Genomic DNA, 25,919 nt, shown 5'->3' with positions numbered 1-25,919 from the left:
TGCTACAATTTTACTTGATATTATGAACATTTTATTTGCAATAAAGATAAGATTGTTCCTTTTATGAGGGAGTCCATATGTGATTCTTCTTTACAATTCTGTGCTCATCTTTGTCTTTTACTTGCAAGCAATCTCCATGTTTTCTTTTGTAATCAGGCATATAATTAAAGCATCCTAAGTGTGGAGAAAAGACCATCAGCAAGATTGTACCTCTTGCCTGCATAGCTATTTCTCTTTTCTTACCGCCATTCTTAAGAATATATGACAAGCCAGTTGAAATAAAATTTCCTGTGTTTAAAAACTAAATTGTATCAGGAAGCACAGAATTGTGATTGAGCACTAAAGATAAAACACACTGCACTACTGTGAAGGCATATTCCTAGGAACATGTAAGGCATTTTTGTATTAACAATATGTCTCCTAAAATGTAACAAAATAAACGTTGGATTATAATGCAACTTGAAAGATCCTCAACATGTGCAGCAACTTGATTCCACCATGATTAATTAAAATTCTTTACATTGTCACTAAATGATTTCATATCTGGCTTGAAAAGAACCACCATTTGGAAGCCTCAATAAATGATTTTAAAACTGTCACAGTTTATGTTAAACATAACGTTTTTAAAGAGAGTAATATATCCAGCTTTGGTTTTCCCGTTCTTTTTACATATTGAATTCTTTTTTATGCCTTTTCTCAGTAAATTTTCAGTTTTGTGAGCAGTACCACATACGTGTTTCCTTTAATGCGTATGGTGATCATGGCATTTGTCTTTGAATGTTGAATGTTGCAAAGGCTCCTGGGGAAAATATTATGTGTGCTAGGGCCTTTTCTTTCTTCTCTTCTTTTTAGTGAAACCCTTGTAAGTATCCAGAAAAAAAAAATGTATCTATTGATTTGTTCTAGTTTAGGGATTGTTTTTACTGTAACCTATAGCAGGATGGCTTTTGAGTTTGTTCCCTGGAGCTTGCACAGTAGGAATCAGTGTGGAAGCCCAGCAGAGGTCTTGAATAGATGTTATTTATTTTTTTTAACAACTGCAAATCCCACTATCAGGTAGTGTATTATAGCAGGGAGCTATTTTTAAAATTAATTTAATTTATTTTTTAAAGATCTATTTATTTATTTCAGTGAGAGAGCACAGTGTGGAGGGGCAGAGGAGAGGAAGAGAGATATTTAAGCAGATTCCATGCTGAGCACGGAACCCAACATGGGGCTTGATCTCACACCCTGAGATCAGACCTAAGCCAAAACTAAGAGTCAGACCGACTACACCACTCAAGTGCCTCTGATTTTAAAAAATAATTGCTGCTGCTTTATAAGGGCCCTGTAGGCAGAGTGGCATTCTCAACCCTCTCAGGCTAGAACACTTAAGTGAGCATCTCCACCCCTTACTTCCTCTGTCTCCTCTATTACCTCCTTTCTTCTCAACCTTATTGAGCACCTATTATATACAAAGGAACAAACTTTTGATACACAGAACAATATGATTGATTCTCAAAAAAGCATGCTAAGCATAAGAAGGCAGGCACTCTGTGATTTTCAAGTATATGAAATTTTAGAAGCAAAACTAATCTAAAGTTGCAGAAATATACAAAACACAAATATATAGAGAATCTCCTGTGCTTTCATGGAATTTAGTCCAACTTAGTAGGAAGATAAGATCGGTCTTCAAGTATGTCCAGTAAAGTCCATGGATGATAAATATGTACCACAGTCTAAGTGCTGGAGGCTGATAACAAAAGAGAGATTCGTCTTCTCTATCAGAGATGGTTAAATGAGCAGACTCAGGTCAGGCCACAGCTGTGTTTTGTTCAACCCATATGATGGCTTATGTTTGTCCTCTGAATGAAATTATTTTCTGACACTTATGAACTGGGAGATTTCACATGAAAATAAATATGAATGTTTTAGCATCCCTTGAAAAGACCTGAATTTCAAGCATCTTAAAGCCGGTTTCCTTCCCTACTGGCAGTGATGAGTTGAAGCTAAGTGTCTCAAGCACATCAGACAGTCTCTGGCTCCTTCATTTGTCTGTACTTCTCACTTTTACCCAAAGGCATCTGAATTAGTGATCCCTGCTCTGTACTCATGTCTGACACCATGTCAACACTTGTGTTCCTATCTAATGTTTCCTTTTACTTTTCCTCTTGTGCCTTTCTGACACCATCCTAAATCAGGCTCCCACTGCTGCACACTCAGCAGCCAGAGAGCCTCCTACAGAGCCTACCTCTTTCCCATCTCCCACTTAGGACAACGTGCATACCTTTGCCAATAGGTGGCATTTCACCAGGCAGCATGACAGTAAGAGGAGAGGCAGGGGCCACTATCTGAATAGGCGTCCAAGTAGATGCTGTAAGTTACAGGCCAAAGATAAAAGGATTAGGACTAGTAAAGAACTATGAGAAAGTTTCTCAGAAGTGGTAGGTAAATAGTGAACGAAAGCCAAGAACAAAGATCTGAAAAAAGAGTGAAAATGACCAATAAGCACAGGAAAAGATTCACATCATTAGACATCAGTGAAATTAAAATTAAAACCACACATCCACTGGAATGACTAAAATTTAAAAGACTGACAATACCAGTGGATGTGGAGCAGCTAGAATCCTCATATATTGCTAACAGGATGTAAAACAGTATAGCACCATTTTGGAAAGCAGTTTGACAGTTTTTTGTAAAGTTAAACATGAGTAAACATTCACTACAGGTGTTAACCCATGAAGAATGAAAAGATGTGTCCACACAAACATTGATACATGGATGTTCATAGCAGCTTTGTTCATAATAGCCCCAAACTGAAAACAATCCAAATGTCCATATGTGGAAAAATGGATCAACACATGATGGTATGTCCATTCAGTAGAACACACTCTACAATAGAAATGGAATGAGCTCTTAATACACAGAATAACATGCTTAATTCCTAAAAAAAATAATGCTTTTCAAAAGAGGAACTATATAATTTTTATGTGTATAAAATTTTAGAGGCAAAACAAAGTAATAGAAAGTAAATCAGTGATTGCTTAGGAGGTGAATAGCAAAAGGCATGAGATATTACACACGAAGACCACAAAGTGCTAACCTAGAGCCCGAATAGATTCTTGAGAACCTTCCAGTGAAATCTCAGTTCTCATCGCACCAATTGTCTTGTTGCTTCTATTAGTGCTTGCTAATTCTTCTATCATGCTGGTCATCAGTCTGTTCTCTGTACCTTGAAATGATATATGTCTGCCTCTTACACATTAAAAAAAAAAAAAAAAGTGTTTCCTATCACGTGACCTTGTTTTTTTTCTTCCCGGGTACTTGGCACATCTGAAATCTACTCTGAATATGTATTTGTCTAATGGTTTCTTGTCTGTCTCCTTCTTTTAGTTAATAATCACCATCAGGTAGAGATCTTTCCCAACTTGTTTGTCACTCTCTCTGTAGCACCTAGCATGGGATCTGGCTTACTGAAGACACTCAATGACTACTCACTGAATGAACAAATGAAAATGTAGTAAGCAAATAATAAATACCCAGTGTTTGCTCTTGTTTTTGCCTGTAATTTTCTTTTCCTAAAGTTATTTCTCTTTTTACCTAATTTTTTACAGGTACTTCTGTTGTGACTGTAAAAGCTGTCGCTCCTGACCCAATACAAGACAACATTAAATATTCCATTTTTAGTGGAAATGAAGATGGGGTTTTTTCTCTGTGCTCCAACTCAGGTGATCCTTCTCTCTCCTGTAATAGCTTCATTTTCTGCTACATTTAATGTTACTAGTAAGAAATACTTCTGCAAAAGAAACTCAAAATTTGAAAGGTAGAAAACTGAGAAGTACATCATTTGAAAGGCAAATAAGAAACAATTTTTTGTAGTAGCTGATGAGAAATCATGGGAAATCAAGACTACTTTTTGTTTGCAAGTACTAAGAATCCTGTTCTTCACATTTCCAAATTAGGCAGTACCTAGCCTACCCTTTGAATTTTTGAAGATAAATTGGTTTCCACTTATAATTTATTCATCTATTTGGGAAAATGAGAGATATAGTAGGAAGACCATCAATATTGAGCTTGAATTGAAAATAACCACACACGTCTAGCTGGAGGGCATTTTCATCATGAGATTCTTCTAATTCGCCACTGAATGTCAACAATGCAACAAAAAAAGGACAGCTGGAAAGGTTTCTGTGTGGTGGTAAAGAAATTACTTCCAAATACAGCATGTATTAAATTTAACTTTAATAAGACCATTATTGTGTTTTAAATGAATACCAATTGATTATTTGAAACATACTTTTTTGACTAACAACTATGTAGTAGATACATATCTACTGCTCCATTGTCAAACCTCAAGAAGAATGTTTTTAATAATCTCTATATTACCATACAACTGCCTTATTTAATCTGTACTACAGGCACATGGGAAGAATTGAGAGGGGATAATTTCTCAAGCAAATGCCTTCTCATCCTGGTAGTGTTACGACTTTTTGGTCCGCACCGTCTTTGGTCAGCAACATTTCTGAGGTAGCCAGGTAGCTCTTCATCTTTTCACCCCATCATTTGGTTATGGCGGGACAAGCGGGACATTTGTGAACACCCTCAAGCCTTAGGCCCCTAGCAGTCCAGGTGTCTGAAGGTCCTGGGAAAGGAGCTGAGATTAGAACATTTAGGAAGAAGGAGAGTAGCAGAGTTTGTGCAATTTCCCAGACTACCCATACCCCTCTGCCACCTCACCCTTGAACACAGCCCAGACTTGGCCTTATTTCTTCTGGAATCTCTCATTAAAATTCAGGTAAAATAGTTAGTCCAAAAGGATCTTCCACAGAAAACTCTTTACTTTTCAATTAAGTATTTATTTATGTTGAGATTTATTTCACAAGTTTATTGTGAAACGGCTACAAGATGATATGCTAACACAGAGAAAACTGTTTCGAGGACATGTACTTGCCATCCATCTCCAGAGATGAGACATTACTAGAACCTCAGGAAGTCCTGCGTGTGTCCCTCCCCTGTCACATCTCTCTTCTTTTACCCAAGGCAATCCATAACCAGTAATCTGAATTTGGTATTGATCATTGCCTTGTGTTCATGATAGTTTTCAGACTGTGTTTGTTTTTGCTTGCTATAAACATTATGATAGAATCATGCTAATGTCCTCTTGTCTGTGACTCAATTCTTTTGCTCAACATTTTGACTGTAGTTTGTAGTACATAAGCACACTTTAAAGTACACACTTTTAAAGAGGAGTAGCAAAGAATGATATGTACCTGGTGCCTAGGACACAACCATTATCATCAGTGCTCCCTTTGAGTCCTTTTCCAATTGCTTCCTTTCTGTCCACTGCTCCAGGCTGACTCATGTCCCCTTTTCAGGGATAATCATTCCCTTGTGACTTAAATGCATTTCAGTATAATAAAAGTGTTTAATTTTGTTTATTTTTGAATTTCATTTAAATGGATTCATGATCTGTATATTTTATTGGGATTCAATTTTTTGTATTCAAAATGAGAATTCTTCATGTTAATGTGTGCAGATGGGTCTCCTGCATTTTCATTTCTTTATGGCCTTCTGTTTTAAGTCTATGTCACAACTGATTTATCCATTCCACTGTTGATGGACAGTGAGGATTTCCTGTCTGGGATATAATAGCAAGGGCTGTTAGGAACAACCTCATACGTGTCTTCTGGTGCATATGTGAGGAGTTCTGTAGGCCCCAGAGTCTAGGCTGGGCATATACATCAGAGGATGCATATGTTCAGCATTACAGATAGTGCCAAATTGTTTTATGAAGTGGTTTGTCCCACTTTACATTCCATCAGCACTGAATGAGAGCTATCACGGTTGTTTGCGTCCTACTTTCTATTGCCAATCTGGTGGGTGTGAAATGGTATCTCACTGTGGTTGAAATTCATAGTTCTTTATTACTAATGAATGTGAGCATTTTTTTCATAGCGTTTTGGCCATTCTTGTTTTCTCCCATATGAAATGCATGCTGATACACTTTGTCTATTTTTCTACTGGGTTGTTTGTGTTTCTCTTTCTGAGGTGTATGGATGTTTCATATATGTTATTAGAACTTATCCTTTCTGTTTTTTCATTGCAAATATTTTTTATAGTTTGTGACTTGTCTTTCACTCTCTCACTGGTACATTTTTATTTTGATGAGTTAGAATTAATCAGTCTTTTACTTTATAATTTTCCCGTTTTGTAAGTGAAGAAGCTCTTCACTACCCTGAGATCATGGAAATATTGTTACATTGTCTTTTAAAATTTTTAATAGTTTTCCTGTTTCACGTGTACATCTGTAGTGCACCTAGAATTTATTTTCCTGTTTTGCATGAGGTAGGAATAACTTTCCTTTGCTTTTTTTTCTCTTTCTCCTCCTCCTCCTCCTCTTCCTCCTCCTCCTCCTCCTCCTCCTCCTCCTCCTCCTCCTCCTCCTTCTTCTTCTTCTTCTTCTTCTCATCCAAGAGGATTATCAGTGATTCCGGTGGCAATAACCTTCCCCTGTGACCTGAAATACCCCCATTATATATTGTTTCCTTCCTGTTTACAGGATCTTTAATTCCTTTGCACTCATCTGTCTATCCACACACCAACACCTTACTTCCTTAATCACATAGACTTTAGAAACAGCCTTTATACCAAGAAAGCAGCCCCCTTCTCATGACTTCATGAGTATATTCTGTTATTGACCCTTTGCTCTATTATGAGTCATTGTATCCACTTGCCAAGTTTTCACAGGCACATGTGCACATACATACATACCCTACATGCGTGCGTGCGCGCGCGCGCACACACACACACACACACACACAATCCTATTGGGATTTTTTTCTCCCCAAAGAAAGGAGATTTATTCATAAGTCTTTGGGGTGATGTAAGAGCTATCTGCACCTTTCATGCATGAAACCTAGGTACTCATGGCATGCACATTCGATTTCAGATGAAACCTCACTCAAACTAACAAAGAAAGTGTCCCAAACAATTCCATTGCCTCAACCTAGAATTAAGTGTTATCAGGCCAAAAGTATCCTCCTCCCAAAGCCTGTAGAGCTGTGCATTGCAACTAATAATCATCTACCAAAACTTTTCTTTTTAACTGTGGTAAGAACATTTAACATGAGATCTCCTCTCTTAGCAAAATTTTAAGTGTGTACAATACAGTATTGCTAATTCTAGACATAGTGTTGTCCAGCACAGTTCTAGCACTTATACATCTTGCATAACTGAAATTTCACATCCACTGAACAGCACCTCCCATTACCCCTCCGCCATGGTCCTGGCAACCACCATTCTACTCCCTGTCTCTAGGAGTTTGACTATTTTAGATACATCATATAGGCTGAATCATGCATTATTTATTTTTCTGTGACTGCCTTATTCCACTCAACATAATGTTGCCAGGGTTCATCCATATTATCATGTATGGTGGGATTCTCTTTGTTGAGACTAATATGCTGTTTTATGTATACACTACACTTTCTTTGTCCATTTATCCATCAACAGACATTTAGGTTGCTAGAAGTCTTTGCTGGAATTATGTTAATTCTAAATATCAGTTTGGAGAAAACCTATATCTTTGTAGTATTGTTTTCTAATTCAGGATGATATGGAAAATCATCCATTTTTTCCTTAAATATATTTTAATGAAGTTTTAATTTTTTATAGTAGGCTTGCATGGTTTTCATTAAATTTAGTCTATATCCTTTATAGTTTTTCATGCTAAAGTAAATGAAAAAAATGCTTTTTCTGACAGTGCTATTAGGTATACTTGAAATTGGCTTTCATATTTTGTTTCTGTATCTAGCAAAGCTATAAACTCCTATTGATTCTAATATTTTCCTGAGCATTTAACATAAACAATCATTACCTGAAAATGACCATTTTCTCCTGTGTTTGTTGGAATCATATAGCTATTTATCTTCCTTTAATGGTAAGCCTAGCTACTTTAACATACATAATTAAAGACTAACATTAATCAATATCTTGCTCCTGAGGGACGCCTGGGTGGCCCAGCGGTTAAGCACCTGCCTTCCACCCAGGGCATGATCCTGCAGTCCCGGGATCAAGTCCCACATCGGGCTCCCTGCGTGGAGCCTGCTGCTTCTCCTTCTGCCTGTGTCTCTGCCTCTCTCTCTCTCTGTCTTTCATGAATAAATAAATAAAATCTTTAAAAAATATATCCTGCTCCTGAATAATACAAGAGATTTAGAATCTTTATCTCCACATATCTCTTTTTCAACATACAAGCTTTTGTGGGCCACAATTATAGTTCTTTCAAATGAGACATTATTAATATTTTTAAATAGATTTCTGTGCTTCTTTGCTAGCTGTTCTTTCTTACATCAAAGAATTCTTTTTTTTTCTTTTTTTTAAAGATTTTATTTATTTATTCATGAGAGACATAGAGAGAGGAGGGACAGAGACACAGGCAGAGGGAGAAGCAGGCCCCATGCAGGGAGCCTGACGTGGGACTCGATCCCGGGTCTCCAGGATCACACCCTGGGCAGAAGGCGGTGCTAAACCGCGGAGCCACCCGGGCTGCCCATACATCAAAGAATTCTTCTGGTGTCATTTTATTTCTGGCTAAAGTAAATCCTGTAGTGAGGGTCTATCATAGTAAATTTTTTCAGGTTTTGATTGTCTATAAATGTCTTTATTTAGTTATTTTTAAAAGGTATATTTGCTGGTCTTAGAATTCTAAGTTAACAATTTTTTTTTCTCTCATCGCATTTAAGATATTATCCCACTGCTTTCTGGTTTCAATTATTGCATTAAGAAGTCAGCTGTTGATCTAAATACCATTTGTTTGTATCTTTTTTTTGGAACTCTAGTTAGACAAGTATCGAGCCAATCTCTCCTATATCTCTTTTGCATACTTTTCTTTTCCTTGTCCCTTTCTCTTCAGTCTAAGGAGCTATATTTTTTATTTCCAGAGATTCTCTTGGGTTCTTGATCAACAATTCCTGGTCTTGTAAAAAAAAAAAAAATCTTTTTCTTTTAAATTGAAGCATAGTTGACATACAATGTTATATTAATTTCAGGTACAACATAGTAATTTGACAACTCTATACCTTATACTATGCTCATCACAAGTGTACCATCTATTGCCGTACAACACAATTATTGTATCATTAACTATAATCCCTATGCTGTACCTTTTATCTCCATGGTTTATTCATTCCATAACAAGAAGTCTGTAAAAAAAGTAATCTCTTATTCCTTGCTCATGTTTCTAAGCTTCTTTTATATATAAACATATGCAATAATCACACATCCTGTGTCCAATAATCCAGCATTTTATGTCTTTGAAGATTTATTCAACTTTCTCTAGATTTGCTAGCTCTCATTCATGGTGCCTTGTTTCTCTCTGATTTTCGAGCTTGTTAACTATGGGCTGCTCATTGTCCTTAAAACTTTCTCTCTGAGGGTTCTTTGAAGACTGGAGTGAATTCATGCCCTTTAGAGAAGAGTTGCTTTCCTTCAGCAAATCAAATCTCCTGGGTAGATCATCAAGCAAAGCCTAGTTTAAATGTAATTTTTGAGGGTTTTAAAGACATATAGCTGTGATAGTGTGGCTTCCATAAATTCAGGCTTAAGTTAATGAATTCACAGCGGAGACTTTCTCTCCCTTCCAACCAACAGCAAGACCAAAAAAAGGAAGATTCTGTGCATCCATTTTGAATTTGTTTTTTTTTTTTTTAAATATTGATCACTCACTTGGAGCCTTTGGGCTTATACTTTATTCTGGTTTTCCGATTGGACTTTTCACCTTTTGTCAGTTCAAGCTTCTTCTCTTGTTTCTTATACTCTGTGCAGCTGTCAGAGATGAATTTCAAGGAAGATGGTTGTGTTAGGGGCCCTTGGAACAAAAATGGTCTCTTAGTGTTTGCTTACCATCCTGGATTATTGTTTTCATTGTTTTTTAGTAACTGGAATCCGAAGATTCCTTACTCATATACCAACTCAATAACCCATTTTATCATACACAAACTCACACACAATTTATCAAGCATTTTGGTTGTATTTGTTATGAGGTATTCCATACTGCTGTCAAGAAACTTTATTAAAAACCTTTAATTATGGTATTAATCTTTCATGTCACCTTTGTCACATAATCTTCAAACTTATGTGTAAAGGTACCTAACATAGGTTTTATGAATATATGTATTTTTTAGCCATCTACCAGTTAAAATAGAAAACTGGTGTGTATGATAAACCAGTAAATATCTCTAAGGTTATGGTTACTCTTCTTAAGGGTAAAAATGTGAGAAAACCATTTTATTAGTTACTGATTTAATAAGTTATAATAAGGATCTCTGATGAGTTCCGTGTTGTCTGTCCATTTGTGCCAGCATTTGCCCCATCCCATACTCACAAACCACATGTTCACTTTTGTATTCACACTCCTTGTCACATTAACTTAAAAACATCTACTATTCACTGTCTAAACCAGCAAGAATTTGGGGGTTTTACTAACATCGTACATATAAATAACAGATAGTAGTATTCATTCCATGATTTGCTAGGTTGACAACAAAAATGATCAAACTTTGCAATGTTTCAAGGATGTAGTTTTAGCAGGAGATAGTTTAAAAGCTTTTGGATATCATACATATTTATCACATTCTGCTTTGGATATATTCGTATGCATGTGCACAGTTCGTAATGGATTGACGTAACCTGATTATGCTACCAAACGTTTATCATTTGAAGGATCTTAATCACATTTTTATGTGTATTTTATAACTTGGGCAAAAGCTACATGTGTACATATATCAGAAAGAAAATATTACTGCAATTTCGTTCTCAAGTTATTATAGAGCTGGCATATGAACACATACGAATGAACACGCAGTTGGTATCTATGAGACTTATACTGGAAGGAAAACATGGACTTCTGCCCACACTGAGAGCCCAGTAGTTCTAGCATCTCACTAGTGACAGTAAATCTTTGCTATCTCTGAGAAAAATATGCATAGAGCATCCAAGGCAAATGTGGGTCTAGTAGGTGTGCCAGCCTTGAGTCATCTCACAGACGGGTTATTGTCTTTCCTACTTACACAACTTTCTCAGCATATGCCAATTATTATGCCAAAAATAAAAACCAAGCAAGGAAAGCATTAGAACTGCAGATCCATTCCAAGCACAAAATTCCAATTATCAAAGCCGAAACACAAGCCTTTTATTAAAAAATCTACTTTGATCTGTGCTATAATTGGCACACTTTCTACTAAGTGACACTGGCAATTTAGTGTTGCGTTTCTATTTTATTTTTCTTTTGCTAATAGTAACAGAACATGATAGCCAAGCTGAATGCTCTGTTCAGTGGAGATGGAATGCTGGATGAGAGCTTTGGAACTACCCTAAACTGGGATTCCTCTGTCATTTGGGGGTGCCAGCTTATCCCTGTTTCCCAGAGGTTTCAGAAGACCAGTTTGTACCAGCTCATCAAAATGCACCTTAGTGATTTTTCCAGCTGCCAATAGTCATATCTACAGTAACTTTTTTGCCAGGGATGTTGGTAACATCAGACGGCACGGCTCATAAGTAATTTGGTTTTCTGAATTGATAAATGATGACAATAAGTGAAAGTGAGTTTATGGAATTTTACATTTTGTTGTATAATGAGTTCCTCACTATACAATATACTTAGTTTTTCTTAATAACAGAATAGAAGCTATAAAAAAAATCCCCGGAAAACACTCAAATACTGAAGTTAGAACACTAGGGCAGGGCATGATTCCCATTAACATCCCGGTAAGTATGTAAGAGCCTGACATTTTCTTGGATTAGGTTGGTTGTCTAAGGAAACTGGTTCAGATAGAACAGTAAGAACTGGGGGCACCTGGGTGGCTCAGTGGTTGAGCATCTGCCTTCAACTCAGGCAGTGATTCTGGGGTCCTGGGATTGAGTCCTGCATCAGGCTCCTCACAGGGAGCCTGCTTCTCCCTCTGCCTGTGTCTGACTTTGTGTGTCTCTCGTGAATAAATAAATAAAATCTTAAAAAGAACAATAGAAAAAAAAAAAAAAGAACAATAGAAACTGTGACTTCCAGGCCATATTTTCAGAAACAGTACAGGTTCTTTCATCTGAATATTAAACTTTGATTAGTCCATAGCTATTAAATGTTATCTTTCTAAATTCAGAGTTTTTACAGATATTAAAGCTATCCCTGATGATGGACAGGATGAGAAACATGAACAGGACACTGGAATCTCTATCATGTTCCTGCACCAGAACATGATATAGCACATACTAAATATGCACTATATTACTTCTCCCACAACTCTACAAAGTTGTTATTAATATCCCATTTTTACAGGAGAGGATGCTCAGCTCCATAGAACTTGAATAACTTATCCCGAGTCACAAACATAATGGTGGGGAAGCCAGGTAATTAACCTATGCTAAGCAGCTAGGGCCAGGATTTATACTTGGTTTCAGGTATCTCAAATTCCCAATCAATGTTCATTCAATGAATTTCTATTCAATGGAATTTCTGACAGTGAGAGTTAAATAAATTATGATAACAAAATAATAGTAATAAATTCAGTAAGAAATTTGACAGTAAAAGGGAGGAAAAAAACAACAGGAAGTAGAGAAGAAAATTATATCAGGGGAGGAATTTTATTAATTTGGAGGAGAAACTTGTACAAGACATAAACCCCAAGAATCAGTTTCCCTAACCCATTTATACCTTGTATATGAGGTTATAACATGTATTAATGGATGCCTTCTATAGGCCAGACCCTGAGCTAGGCACTGGGAATATGACAGTTGGTGTAAGAGATAGGCACCCATCCTCACCTTGTAAGCTTCTAAACCAAGAGGAATAACCAATCTGAAATAGGTGAGCACAGTACATGCAAGTGGTCCATGAGAGTCTGTTATGGAATGACTATAGTGACAGGATGGGGCTGGCTAGTCTGAAAAGATCCCTGAGGAACCACAGCAGTAGGGACCATGGAAGGCAGATGAAAAAGCATGCATGGTGACTCTGAAATGAGCATTTGAAGAACAGAAGAACAGAAGAACATCTATGAGTGTTCTAAGCATTATGCACAGCAGAGAGAGCAAAGTGGGGAATGGCAGGAATGAGACTCCTGAGGCAGGAGAGGCCCAGGCATGTCCATCTTATGGAGGTTAAAAATGCTGAACTTTGTCATCATCACCAGGGAAAGCCATGGAACGGGTTTATGTGGGACAATGACACTTCTGTTTTTATTATTCAGTTCAGAGTGGTAACTGAATTAGTAGGGGGACCCGATGAGTGATGCCATGGGACCCTTCATGCGGGGAAGAAGGTGGGAAATGCCAGTGGCTCGGAGGAGGGCAGCAGCAGTGGTAGTGGAGGATGGATTCAAGAGATGCTTGAAGGCTAGGCTTAGCAGACATGGCAATGGATTAGCTATGGAAAGAGAAGGGAGATTTAAGAGACAGCTCCCACATTTCAGCTATTTCATAGTTTCTTACCCTCCTATGTGTTTGAACCTTGCAAAAAAACCACATTCTCAACTTTTTTCATAATGACCCCAGTTGGGAGGGAAGGGCAGCCATCCAGTGGGAGACTTTTAGGAACAGGTGAGCATGTGAGTCAGAGGCGATTTGGAACTTTTTAAATAATGAGTACAACATCATTTTCTTTTATTTTTTCTCCCTCGAAATAAAAATAGGAGAACTCACTGTGAAAGAACCCAAGTTTCTTGATTTTGAAGTCAGAAATGAAGTACAACTCATCGTTTTAGCGGAAAGTAGGGGGCAGAAAGCCTACAGCAAAGTAGCAGTCGTGATACAAGATGTGAATGATAACTTACCATGCTTTGAGCAAAGCATTTACCAAGTGTCAGTGTCTGAAGGCCAGGTCTACAATGCTCACATCATACAGGTAACAGAAATGGTTTGTGTGTGTGTCTGTGTGTGTGTGTGTGTGAATTATCATGAGTGTACATCAAAATATCCAAAGCCTTTTTCTAGGACATAAATTAAATGCTTCCAAGGGCACGTGAAATGTTAGATGGACTGGACAAAACCTTAGGCTACAGGAAGTTTGCAATTTCTGAGTTCAGTCTTCCTCTCTCCATCCCATGGCCAGTGCTCACCCACTTTCTCTTGGGACTTTGTCCACCACTTTGTCCAGCATGGAATCTACAGGGGCATAAAAATTGGCTCTTCATACCATGTGTAGACTTTAGTGGGGGAAGTCAACAGAGCAAACAGATAATTTAAATGCATATTATTTTTTTAAGATTTTATTTATTCATGAGAGACACACAGAGAGAGGCAGAGACATAGACAGAGGGAGAAGCAGGCTCCCCATAGGCAGCCCGATGCGGGACTCAATCCCAGGACCCTGGGATCATGCCCTGAGCCGAAGGCAGACACTCAACCACTGAGCCACTCAGGTGCCCCTAAATGCATATTATTAATGTTAAATAGAAGTGTCTATTTAATGTCATGAGAGAAAATAGGAGATACAGACTCTTCCTGGAGGAAAAGCATACGACTTCACAGAAGAATGATATTTGCACTAGGCCTTCAAGGGTGAGCCGGCATTTGCCAGGTGGAGCTGCAGCCAGACGAGCATGGACGGAGGCGCGAACACATGGGAGAGCTCCCTGGGTTCGAAATTTGCAGACATTTCATGTGAAAGACACAGATCTGCTGTTTCCAGGCCTAACCCTGTCTCAGAAAAAAGGCTTAAGCTATGAAAAAGAGAGCCTGTCCCTAAGGCTGTCTTGTGCAGGCTCTAAGACCCACTGACCCTTCATGGCCTCTCTCTCAGCTTCTGGACTAGTACCCAGTTCAACCTTTCCCTTCACAGTGGAATTGCCATTTTGTGTTCAAGAACCTGGGCCTCAGGAAATGCACAACCTCTTGGGAGTCCGCACAGGAAATCAGTATAAGACCCCTTCCTGGCAAAGTCGGCACCACACCCAGGCATTCCCTCTGGCCTCTGTAACCCACCCCCCTGCTGTGATCCAAAACCTAGTGATGATTACTTCCCTCTCTCTGAGTAGATGGGGTCCAGTAGCTAGATGACATGTTAGGACACTTTCTGGACAAGATCTACCCCAATGCTTTACTGTGTGGCTACCTCTACTTGCATATGGAGAGACACTTTCGTTTGCCTTCCAGTCCAGTTCCAGATGCGCAAGTTCCCCTTCTGTTGGGGCTGAAAAGACCAGCGGAGTCTCGACAGTGTCGGAGTCTTGGCTCTGTGCCCCCCGACAGTCCCGGATACCCAGGATGTCCTCCACTATTTTTGCAGACTTATTTTGTATGACAGCACTCTAATCGCTTCAGTCACCAGCATGTTCCAGAAGCCCCTGAGATCTGGCAACAGCATGAAGGACAGATTGAGAGTGGAGGAAGTTTGAAGCCACGATGGGAGCATGAGGTCAGGCCAAGGCTGAGGGACACAGAGGATAAAAAGAAATAGAAAATAATTGTAATTAGTCCATCAGCTTATTCCAAAACAAGGTCTTGAAATCACTAATAGAATTAGTTTTTGATTAAAATGTAATGCAGACTAACAGATATCCATGGAGAATGATGCAAAACTTCTATCTCATCCTCAACACTACTTTGATAATATACTGATCAGGATCTAAATTTGTTAGCATGAAATCTAGGTTGTTTCGTTAATTAAAAATTCTTCTAAAATGAGACTTTCAATAAGATAGAAAAAAAAATCCACATGTGGCCCGTTTTACAGGCAAAACTTGAAGCAGGAAAAGCAACAAATTAAAGACCCCCATTCACTATGCAGAGATTTCTTTCCTTTTCTGGTACTGGCATGAATCTAAATGTAGTTGGAAATCTTCTATTCAAGCAAATTAGAATTTTTTTCAAGTACAGTACCTCACTTAATTGCTCTTCACATATATCACTTTTTTTTTCTTTTTCTTTCTTTTTTTTTTTTTTTTTTTACAAACTGAAGGTCTGTGGCAACCCAGCATCAAGGAAGTCAATAGGCACCATTTTTTTCCAACAGCATTTGCCCCCTTTGTGTCTGTGTCACAGTTTGGTAATTCCTGCGGTATTCACACTTTTTCATTATTATTATATTTGTTATGGTGATGGTGATCAGTGGTTTCTTGAGATGGAATCTATACCTGGTGAAATTTGTTGAAATAACAGCAAAGGATTTAAAATATTCCATAAACTTAGTTGATAAAGCAGCAACAGCAGGGTGTGAGAGGACTGGCTCCAATTTTGCAAGAAGTTCTACTGTGGGTAAAATGATTCCAAACACATCACATGCTACAGAGAAATCACTCATGAAAGGAACAGTTAATCAATCTGGCAAACTTCATTGTTGTCTTACCTTAAAAAATTGCCACAGCCACCCCAACCTTCAGCAGCCACCACCCTGGTCAGTCAGCAGCCATCAACATCAAGACAAAATCCTCCACCAGCAAAAAGATTACTACTCACTGAAAGCTCAGATGATGGTTAGCATTTTTTAGTAATCAAGTATTTTTAAATTAAGGTATGTACATTGCTTTTTTAGATAGAATGTTAGGCCAGGGCAGCCCTGGTGTCTCAGTGGTTTAGCGCCTACCTTCCTCCCGGGGCGTCATCCTGGAGTCCTGGGATCGAGTCCCATGTCAGGCTCCATGCATGGGGCCTGCTTCTCCCTTTGTCTGTGTCTGTGTCTCTGTCTCTGTCTCTCTCTCTCTGTCTCTCAAAAATAAATAAATAAATAAATAAATAAATAAATAAACAAACAAATAAATAAATAAAATATTTTTTAAAAAAGAATGCTAGGCCGTTGCACACTTAATAGACTACAGTATAGTGTAAACACAACTTTTATATGCACTGGGAAACAAAAAAATTCATTTGACTTGCTTTATTACAATATTTTTGGATTTGGGTGGTCTGGAACTGAACCCTCAATATCTCTGAGGTATCCCTGTGTTTTTGCGTCTTGCTTAAATCTGTAGTTCAAAACATGTGCTACTCCTTCTGAAAGTTGTTTGAAAGTCCTTTGAATGGGCCTGCAGAGTACTTTTCCCACCCGTTACCTACTATGTTATAAACGTGAGCTTCAGCCATTTGTTGCCATTCCTTTGATCATTGTTTTTGAAGTGTTTGACAATTTGTGATTGTTTCATCATGCATTTGTCTGAAAAACAGACAGTTAAAAATTTTTTAACTCATCTTGTAGATTGAACCCTTATCTAATAGAAGAGCTGCTTCCTCACAGGTTTTTGCTGTGGACCTGGACAGTGGGATGAATGGCCTCACCGAATATTCCATTCTCTCTGGCAACCAAGGGGAAGCATTCCACATTGACGCACTGAGTGGTGTGATCACAGCAAATGTGATTCTAGATTACGAGCTCACCAGCTCCTACAGGTCGGTCCCAGATTCAGATCCGTTTGCTTGTTTATTCGGCTTGTTTCTGACAAATGTGTTGCTTCGGCCATGACTTCCTCTCATGTAAGCTTAGTTATAAAATGTGTTTTCCTTTGATCCAACCTATGATCACCCTTTCAATATACTAAAGGAATCTTACAAAGTATTTGCTCTTTGGAAAAGGTGATTAGATGAGAAGTACCTTAGGGTCCCTTGTAGTTCTTAGCTTTTATGAATTTTTTTTATGCTACTAAGTACTAAATGAGAGACATTAGAAAAGACAGTATTTGTGAAATGCCTACTAAATGATAGAACACTCTGCTACTTTTTGTTGTTATTGTTTTAAAAAATAGTGAAGACAAAAAAAAAGTGAAGACTCGGTGACATTTCTTTTTTTAATTCTTTAATTAATTCTTCTTAATTAATTCTTTTTAAAATTCTTTTGTCCACAACTGTGTGTGGACAAAAGTACAACCCTGTCGTCAGGTCCTTGTTGCAGTACTGGGTTCTGATGGAAATGATCGGATTAAGCACACATTCAACATTAAATATATATTTTTGTCTACAGTTCAAGGTGTACAGAATTATGCAAATTCTATAAAAGAGAGAATAATGGTCTCATAGTTCATCTAGTTATTTTAAAAAGTCAGTGCTACAAAAATCTAGCGATATATACAGATATATTTATGGCATCACAGTCTATAAAAGAAAAAGGAGGACTCTAAGGAACCAAAAATGTTCAGGAACGGGGATTGCCGCAAACACGGCAGCCCAGCCTCCCATGGAATACCACCATTTGACAAGAGAAGGTGGTTTCTCTGTGAGTGCCACTGAGGAGAGAGCTCTAGGTTATATGGGGATGTGGGGGAAATAACCAGCTGCACTCCAGAACTTACTCTGCAGGCCAATTTGAGTCAAGGCGCACCCATAGACTTGGATGACTTCAGGAAGAAAATATAAGAAACTTAACCTTGTCTGTCTCTGGAGAAGTGGTCACAGGGGAAACATGTGAAACAAAAGCTTGGCTTTCTCATTGTGCATTTTAATATATTCATATCATATTTTTGTATGGTCTTCCAAAAGGCCTTGCACATAGTGTTTCCTTTCATCCTTACAGTCGCCCCCAAAGAAGCCAAGTTAGTCATTTTTTCATTCACTGATAAGACAGCTGATATGGGGTGGCTTGCTCAGGGCCACAGAACCATCTAGTGATCACACAGAGGCTTGAGTCCAAGTGTTCTGATTTTGACTCCCACTGTTTCCACTGTACAAGCTACGGAGCAGACCTTCTACACAGAGGAAAACCAGGCATGTGAAAGCCCGGAGTGCCAGTGTTCTCCTAGGCCAGACTGCTTTCATGTTTAATGAAGAAAGTGCAGTAGATGCATGTGGCTGAGCTGATTACAGTGGGATCTGTTACAGGACGGGTTGAATTCATTAACCTCTGAAAACCTTCCTGGCTCTAAAAATTTGATTGTTTAGTTCTTTTTGTTTAATATATTTCAAAATATGACTTCAAAAGCATTTGCAAAGTTTAAGGCCTTATCCTGTATTAACTAGTAGGATTCTGTTCGGTAATATTTTAATGTAATCAATTGTTATGATGCTTATTGTATAAATATATTAAAACCGGCTGTATGACTATGTTACAACCAGTCTCTGCTACCTTGTCTCTACAGTCGTTTTACGCATACAGCTGATTTTCTTGCTCTGTAGATGACTGTAGGTTAAGTCTCAGCCCCATGCCACCTGAGTGATGACAAATTCAGAGCTTATTGAAGATCTGCTGTGTTCCAGAAACTAAGCACTTCTGGATTGTAATGACCTTCTGTCCTTATGTTCTTCTTACTCAATGGAGCCTAATTAGCAATTAAATCAGACTCCTTTAAGCTTTTTCCTATTTGCGTCATTGTTTCAATGTTCCCAACGTCTAAATTGGTCCCAATATTTAAAAGTGCCCCTCTCCAATTCACCATGAAGAATTTAACTCAAGGCCTGGAGAACTGAGAGAATTTGAACTATACACACAGGGCCACAGAGAGATACAGAGACAACCACACACAGACACACAGACACACACACATACACAGTCTCAACTATCACCAGAGCAAGGAAGTATTTTATTTTATTTTATTTTAATTTTTTTTTTTAAGGAAGTATTTTAAACCTCCTGCCTGTTCATGCTTTCCCCTGTATCCACCCCCATGTGGCTTCTCTTCCTCCTTAGTGCTTTCCCTGATACTTAAAGTAACAGGAAATATAGGATCACTTTTCCCTTGTCTACTGCATAGTTAGTGGATGCTTTGGAAATGGTAACATTCAGCTTTTAACTTTACTTTTGAAGTACCGCTATTTGTCCAATTGAAGAAAATATTCCCAATTCTAAAATGAAGGAGAAAAAGATATTTTCAGTTCTGATTATACTCAATATACTGAGGCATTAAAGAAAAATTAAATAATTTTTAGGCCTCTTATTAAGCCATATATAAGAAAGCTCAGTGGAGAGGTGATGACAAACTATAAAATAGACCTTAAGTTCTATCTGACTGATATTTCTGAATTTTTAAAAACTATTTACGAAGCATGAGGCTGGGGATGTAAAGACACATGCCACACTTCTTGTTTTTGGGGAACTCAAAAATCAAGCACCATTATAACCCATGGCAAGAGGCATATTAATAATCACAATAGTTGCCATTTATGGAGCTGCTTTAAATGTCGATTTCTCATAACCGATTAAGATTTACAGAAAGAGGAAATTAAAGTTCAGAGAATAAAGTTGTTTGCCAAGAATACACAGCTAGTAAATGGTAGAACTGAGGGGATTCTTGCCCGTGTGAGTGGTCTTAGTAGGGCTTCCTGTTGTAGCATGTGAATGAATCTGCAGAGTACATACCTGTGTATTTATGAAACAGAATGGGAAAAAAAAAACTTTAGGCAAATAAGAGTTAATTTAAAGGTTTAAATATTCAGTTTCTGTAGCAAAAATATTCAAGTTCAAAAAGCTTGAACTCTTTATTGGCAGGAGCAACGCCAAACTCATACTCTCCACTGAGGGCTTGTTATGACCGTGAGAAAAATACTGAAAATCAATTGTGTGTAGAAGGTAGGAAGTCAGCTGAGATGTTCATTATCTTTTCCAAAATACATGACTCATAAACAGCAGAGTTGGGACTGCAGCCGCATCCTGCTGACTCCCTGTGAAAAAAAAAAAAAAAAAAAGAATAAAAGACATTTCAGGCAAAAAGCAGGAAAGTCATGCATATGCAAAAGTGTTTAAACAGTATGTTTGGAAGTAACAAGTGGTACAGTGTACCTGAGAAGCAACTGAGTGTGGGGTAATGAACAAAAGGCTGGGAATGTGGAGGAATAGGAGGAAGGTGGCCAAAGGTACAGAGTTTCAGTCACAAGATAAAGAACTACTGGGGACATGATATACAACATGATGACATCGTTTACACCGCTGTGTGGTATAGTTGAGAGTTGTTGAGAGTAGGTTTAAGAGCTCTCAATACAAGGAAAAATAATTTCTCTCTTTTTTTGTATCTGTGTGAAATGATGTCAACTAAATTATTGTGACAATAATTTCACCATATATGTAAGTCAAATTCTTATGTTATACACTTTAAACTTACACAGTGGTGTATGCCAATTATACCCTGGTAAAATTGTAAACAAATTTATGATGGTCTGAAAAACAAAACAAAACAAAACCAACAACAAAAAAGAGACTGGTAGGTAGCAGGCAAGTTTTAAGGGTCTCTATATCCCATGTAATGGAAATTGTACTTGATTCGATAGGCCATATAGAAGTATAAGCAGTTGGGTGCATGCTCAGATCTTTATTTTTAAAAGACATCTGGTAACAGATGAATTGCAAGATAGGGAACCAGCATCAGACAGATTAGTTAAACTAGACAATGACTGTGAAGAGTCTACTAATGAGGATGAAGCAATGGGCATGGTAGAAGAGAACATACTTACTAATTAACTCAGGTACAGAAGTCATAGGAACATGGCCAATAGTTGGATTTATTCAACAAGGAAAGAGATAGAAAATGATTCTGAAGTTTCCTCATAGGAAAGGCAGGAATTGGAATTGGGGTTGGAATGGGGATTGGGATTGGGATTTTTCTGGGCATTTTGAATTTGAAGGGCTAGTGCAAAACAAAAGTTAAGACATTCCTTAGGCAATTAAAATACTGATCTGGAACCTGGGAAAGGGGTTTCCATCTAAGATTTAGATTTAAGATTCATTTAGGAAAAATATGTAAAATGGAATTACCTAGGGAAAGTCTGCAAAATGAGAATTTGGAAGATTATCACTACTTGAGGATCAAGCATACAAACAGAAGTCAGCAGAATAGATTCAGGGAATAAGAGGAACAGAACCTGGAAAAGATGGTCATGGAAACCACAGGGAGAGGTTAGACTACATTTAAAAAAAAGTTTCAAAATGTGTTTGGGTTAGAATCAGCTAAAAAGAAATATTCCTCATTTTAAGGAGTTTAAGGAGATGTTATATATATATATATAGGTATATATTTATTTCCACAAGCTTTCTTGATCTTTCTGCTTTTCCATAGCATCTTGTTCTTGTTTCATGCCTGTATTATCTTCTGATAGCTCTCCAAGAACATTAATTAGAATTTTTTTTTTTTATATTTTCTTTTGTTCTTTCAAGATCTCTGGTTCTTTGGGGTTTATTTTTTTTCCTTGTCTGTTCTACACTCTTTTTTTCATGTTGGAGAATTTCTGTAACTAATGATCCGTGGTTCTGAGTGAGGCCACAGCAAAGTCATTAGAGTCTCTGAGTAGGCTGGCACAGCTTATGACCAGCACACTTCACTTTCAGATGAACCAGAGAGGAAGTTGACTACTTTGCAGAATGACATACAAATAGAGAGGCTTCCTTTTTTCCTTTGGGAAGGACTTTTATTGCTCCAAGGATAGTCCTTTTATGTTCAAATTAAATAATACTGAGTATAAAAATTAGGCATTCTTTTGCCTGGGAGTAAAGAGCAATGGGCAAAGGATTAATTGTTCTGTATTTTGAGTTTAAAGTAATCTTCAAGTTATTTTTAACTCAATATCTCACCCTACCCCTTGTCATGTCTTGTGTCTCTCATTGTTTATGTGGGGACAAATCTGTTCCCCACTCATCCTTATCTCCCTTCAATATATTTCAATCTGTGGTTTCCTCTTACCCACTTGTCTATAACCACTCCCAAATCTGCTTGCATTTTCCAGAAATTTTTTGAGACTTTTTACCACCTCTACCCACCAATATCTTCTTCCATTTTGTTTTAGCCTTATGGACAAATACCTTATTTTCAATTCTTCTGCTACCATTACCATAGAATCTTAGGAGGAAGAAAAGATAAAACCTGTGTAGATATAACTGAAGTCACAGCTCTTCTTTTCATAGATGTTTCTGATGTTGGCTGATATTTTTGTTTTTCTGAGAATTTCAGAAGAAACCTGCAATTCTTGGTAGACATTTAAGATACTGTTGAGACAATATTTTGAAAAATCACCTACCACCTTCAGTATTTGTTAAGGCAATAGGGAAGGATACTTCTTGCTCAAGGTCCCATCTAAAGTTTAACACGATAAAAGAAGCTTCCTGTGGTTGGTTGAATAGGAGAAATATGCTCTGAATTAGAATGGGCTGGTTCTAAATCTGCTCAGTTTCATTTTTAATCTCTGCTGATGTACTAATCAGAGCAGCATTCTGAAAGCCAGAGCCAGTTGGACTGGTTACAACCAATAATTTTACAAAGACTGCCAAGGAGCCATCAGAGAAAACTTGAGGTCTCCCAGAAGTTACATGTAGAATCTTGGTGGGTCTGCCTTCATAGTTTTTCATCTGTTCTCCAAGCTACTGAGGAACTGTTTACTCATTTTTATATTTTGAAACTGAATTGTATATTTTCCTCCATATCAAAGATTCTAGTTTTTTTTTAAGTTGACATAGGCATTATATAAAACCCCTGATATTGTAACATTGTAAAAATAACGGTGGATGCAACTCTAGTAGAACTGACAGAGCCATAACTTTGATATCTTGGCTGAGCTTTTAATATGACACTAAGGACGGGCAGGCAGCAAAGGCAGAGAACATTATGATTTGTTTATTTTTAGTAAATATTTTCCATATGTACCTGACTTAGGTTCATGCTAACAAAACAAACTTTCCAGATGGAATGATTCCTAAGCTCCAGAAGTGTGAAATTCAAGTAGTCGTTTTACTAATGTAGCAGCTCTGGTAGTGTAGAAGGCAGCCTGTGTGCGTCATGAACAGTAGATAGACAGTGATTATTTGCTATTAAGTGGAATTTATTTTTTTAATATTTATTTATTTGAGAAAGAGAGAGAGAGAGGAAGAGAGGACAAGCAGGAAGCAGGGGGAGGGGCAGAAGGAGAGGGAAAAGTAGGCTCCCCCTGAGCAGGGAGCCTGGTTGTGGGCCTTGATCCCAGGACCTTGGGATCATGACCTGAGCCAAAGGCAGATGCTTCACTGAATGAGCCACTCAGACACCCCTATGTGGGATTTAAACCAAGGAAGAGTTAATGCTTATTTTACATGTAAGATTGGAAAGACAGAACACTTACTCAGGTAAGCTAAGGGAAAAGAAAGTAGAATGTGTCGACTTCCAAGACTCAGTTTCTTAAAAGCTAGTATCAATCACGGACTAAGACTAGCATCACTTCTGAGATAAAGATTGTCTTCTGATTGATAACTCACATCACTACTCAGCTACCCTCCTGGAATTCATAGTGTTTAGAGGGGAGTGAAAAACTAATGATTATACATTAGGGCATAATATATGCACAGTAAGAGAGGCATGTTGAAAATGTATAGTGGACCTCAGTTAGTAGAGCACAGGCTTTCCAGTCAACCAAGACCTGGGCCTGAATCCTGGCTCTGTCATATAATACACTCATAATCTTAGACAAGTCTTGAGAAAACAGCCCTCAACATATGTTTTAAAAAAATCAAGTAGAATAGCTCACATGCCCTCAAGAAACTTATAGGAGAGGCAGATAATCAATGCGTAAAAACAAAGGGTGATGACTGCTCTGTTAGAAGAAAGTACAGGGTGCTGTGGGATAGAGAAAGAGGCATCCAAATCAGACCAGTGGTCAGGGAAAGCTTCCCAGAGATGTGAGCTTTGAAGATCAAGAGGGTGGGTAGTACAGGGACAGGAATTCCAGGCAGAAGCCAAGTCAGAAGAGGTCATGTGTATGTATGTGTTCAAGGCCCGGACTACCTCTGGCAGACATGGAGAGCCAAGGAAAAGTTTTCAATAGAGAAGTCAGATTTTCAGTTTAGGATGTTAGATGGAACTGTTGAATTGCAGTGTGTGGGATTGACAGGGGCAGTAGGAAGATTGGTCAACAAACAAGTACTATAGGTGGGAAAGGATATAATGAATATAGAACATTCCAGGTAAAGATGATGCAGGGATGAGGCTACAGAGACCAACTTGCCTTGGTTTGCTCAGGGCTGTCCTGGTTTTATTTATTAAAAAACAAAACAAAACAAAACAAACCCTGAAAGTCCCATGTCCCAGGAAACCTTCAGTCCTGGGCAAAGCATGATGGTTGATCAGCCTGCCTGAGGCTCTGAAGGTAGGACTCAAGTGGTTGGGAAAACTGATCCAAGTGATATTCAGGAGGTAAAATCTGTAAGGCTCATAATTAGTTGGATATTGGAAGGTTGGTGACAGAAATGGAAAAGTTGAAGATACTAAGAAGGTTTCTAATTTAGTTACTGAAGATAGGTGTACCATCTTCCAAGAGAGAGGAAATCATTGCATGTAAATTATTTCAGATCATGGACTTTCCCTCCTACTCTATAGTTGTAGCCAATCATGCATTTTTGTGTGTGTATTAATCATGCTGCATCCTCTCTTAATTCTATAATTGCTATCAGTTTTGAATTTGGATCTAAAATAATATCAACAGGGATCCCTGGTGGCACAGCAGTTTGGCGCCTGCCCGGGATCGAATCCCACGTCGGGCTCCCAGTGCATGGAGCCTGCTTCTCCCTCTGCCTATGTCTCTGCCTCTCTCTCTCTCTCTCTGTATGACTATCATAAATAAATAAAAATTAAAAAAAATTAAAAAATAAAATAAAATAAAATAAAATAAAATAATATCAACACGAAGCAATCTCTTAATGGCTCTATCTTGTGTTGTTACAGTAAAATGTAAATATGTAGCAATATCCAGGCCATGCATGGTAAGGTGGAGGTAATCTTCTTATCCAAAGACTGGATATTGGGGGATCCCTGGGTGGCGCAGCGGTTTGGCGCCTGCCTTTGGCCCAGGGCGCGATCCTGGAGACCCGGGATCGAATCCCATGTCAGGGCTCCTGGTGTATGGAGCCTGCTTCTCCCTCTGCCTATGTCTCTGCCTCTCTCTCTCTCTCTCTCTCTCTGTGACTATCATAAAAAAAAAAAAAAGACTGGATATTGCTGTTTGTATTTTTTAGGTTGTTCTTGGTAGGAATGGATTAAATTCTACAGTCTGTCTTCAGAAATGGCTCATTGGTTTTAAAT

The 25,919-nt window shown here is 38.1% G+C and overlaps 1 protein-coding gene and 1 long non-coding RNA gene across 2 annotated transcripts in view; one reads left to right on the top strand and one right to left on the bottom strand.

The window, feature by feature from the left end:
• DCHS2 (dachsous cadherin-related 2) overlaps positions 1-25,919 on the top strand; it is a 226,643-nt gene that overhangs the window by 188,733 nt on the left and 11,991 nt on the right. The window contains exons 14-16 of the mRNA XM_038559070.1: positions 3,594-3,707; positions 13,662-13,873; positions 17,201-17,352. Coding sequence (XP_038414998.1) covers positions 3,594-3,707; positions 13,662-13,873; positions 17,201-17,352 — 478 coding nt within the window. The remainder of the gene's footprint in view (positions 1-3,593; positions 3,708-13,661; positions 13,874-17,200; positions 17,353-25,919) is intronic.
• LOC119869349 overlaps positions 16,823-25,919 on the bottom strand; it is a 232,521-nt gene continuing 223,424 nt past the window's right edge. Inside the window, exon 5 of the long non-coding RNA XR_005370912.1 lies at positions 16,823-20,550. This is a non-coding gene — a long non-coding RNA (uncharacterized LOC119869349). The remainder of the gene's footprint in view (positions 20,551-25,919) is intronic.

Source organism: Canis lupus, chromosome 15, assembly GCF_011100685.1.
Source record: "Canis lupus familiaris isolate Mischka breed German Shepherd chromosome 15, alternate assembly UU_Cfam_GSD_1.0, whole genome shotgun sequence".
NCBI classification, from domain to species: Eukaryota; Metazoa; Chordata; class Mammalia; order Carnivora; family Canidae; genus Canis; species Canis lupus.
Note: the sequence above shows the minus strand (reverse complement) of the source record. Positions and strands in the feature narration are given on the sequence as shown.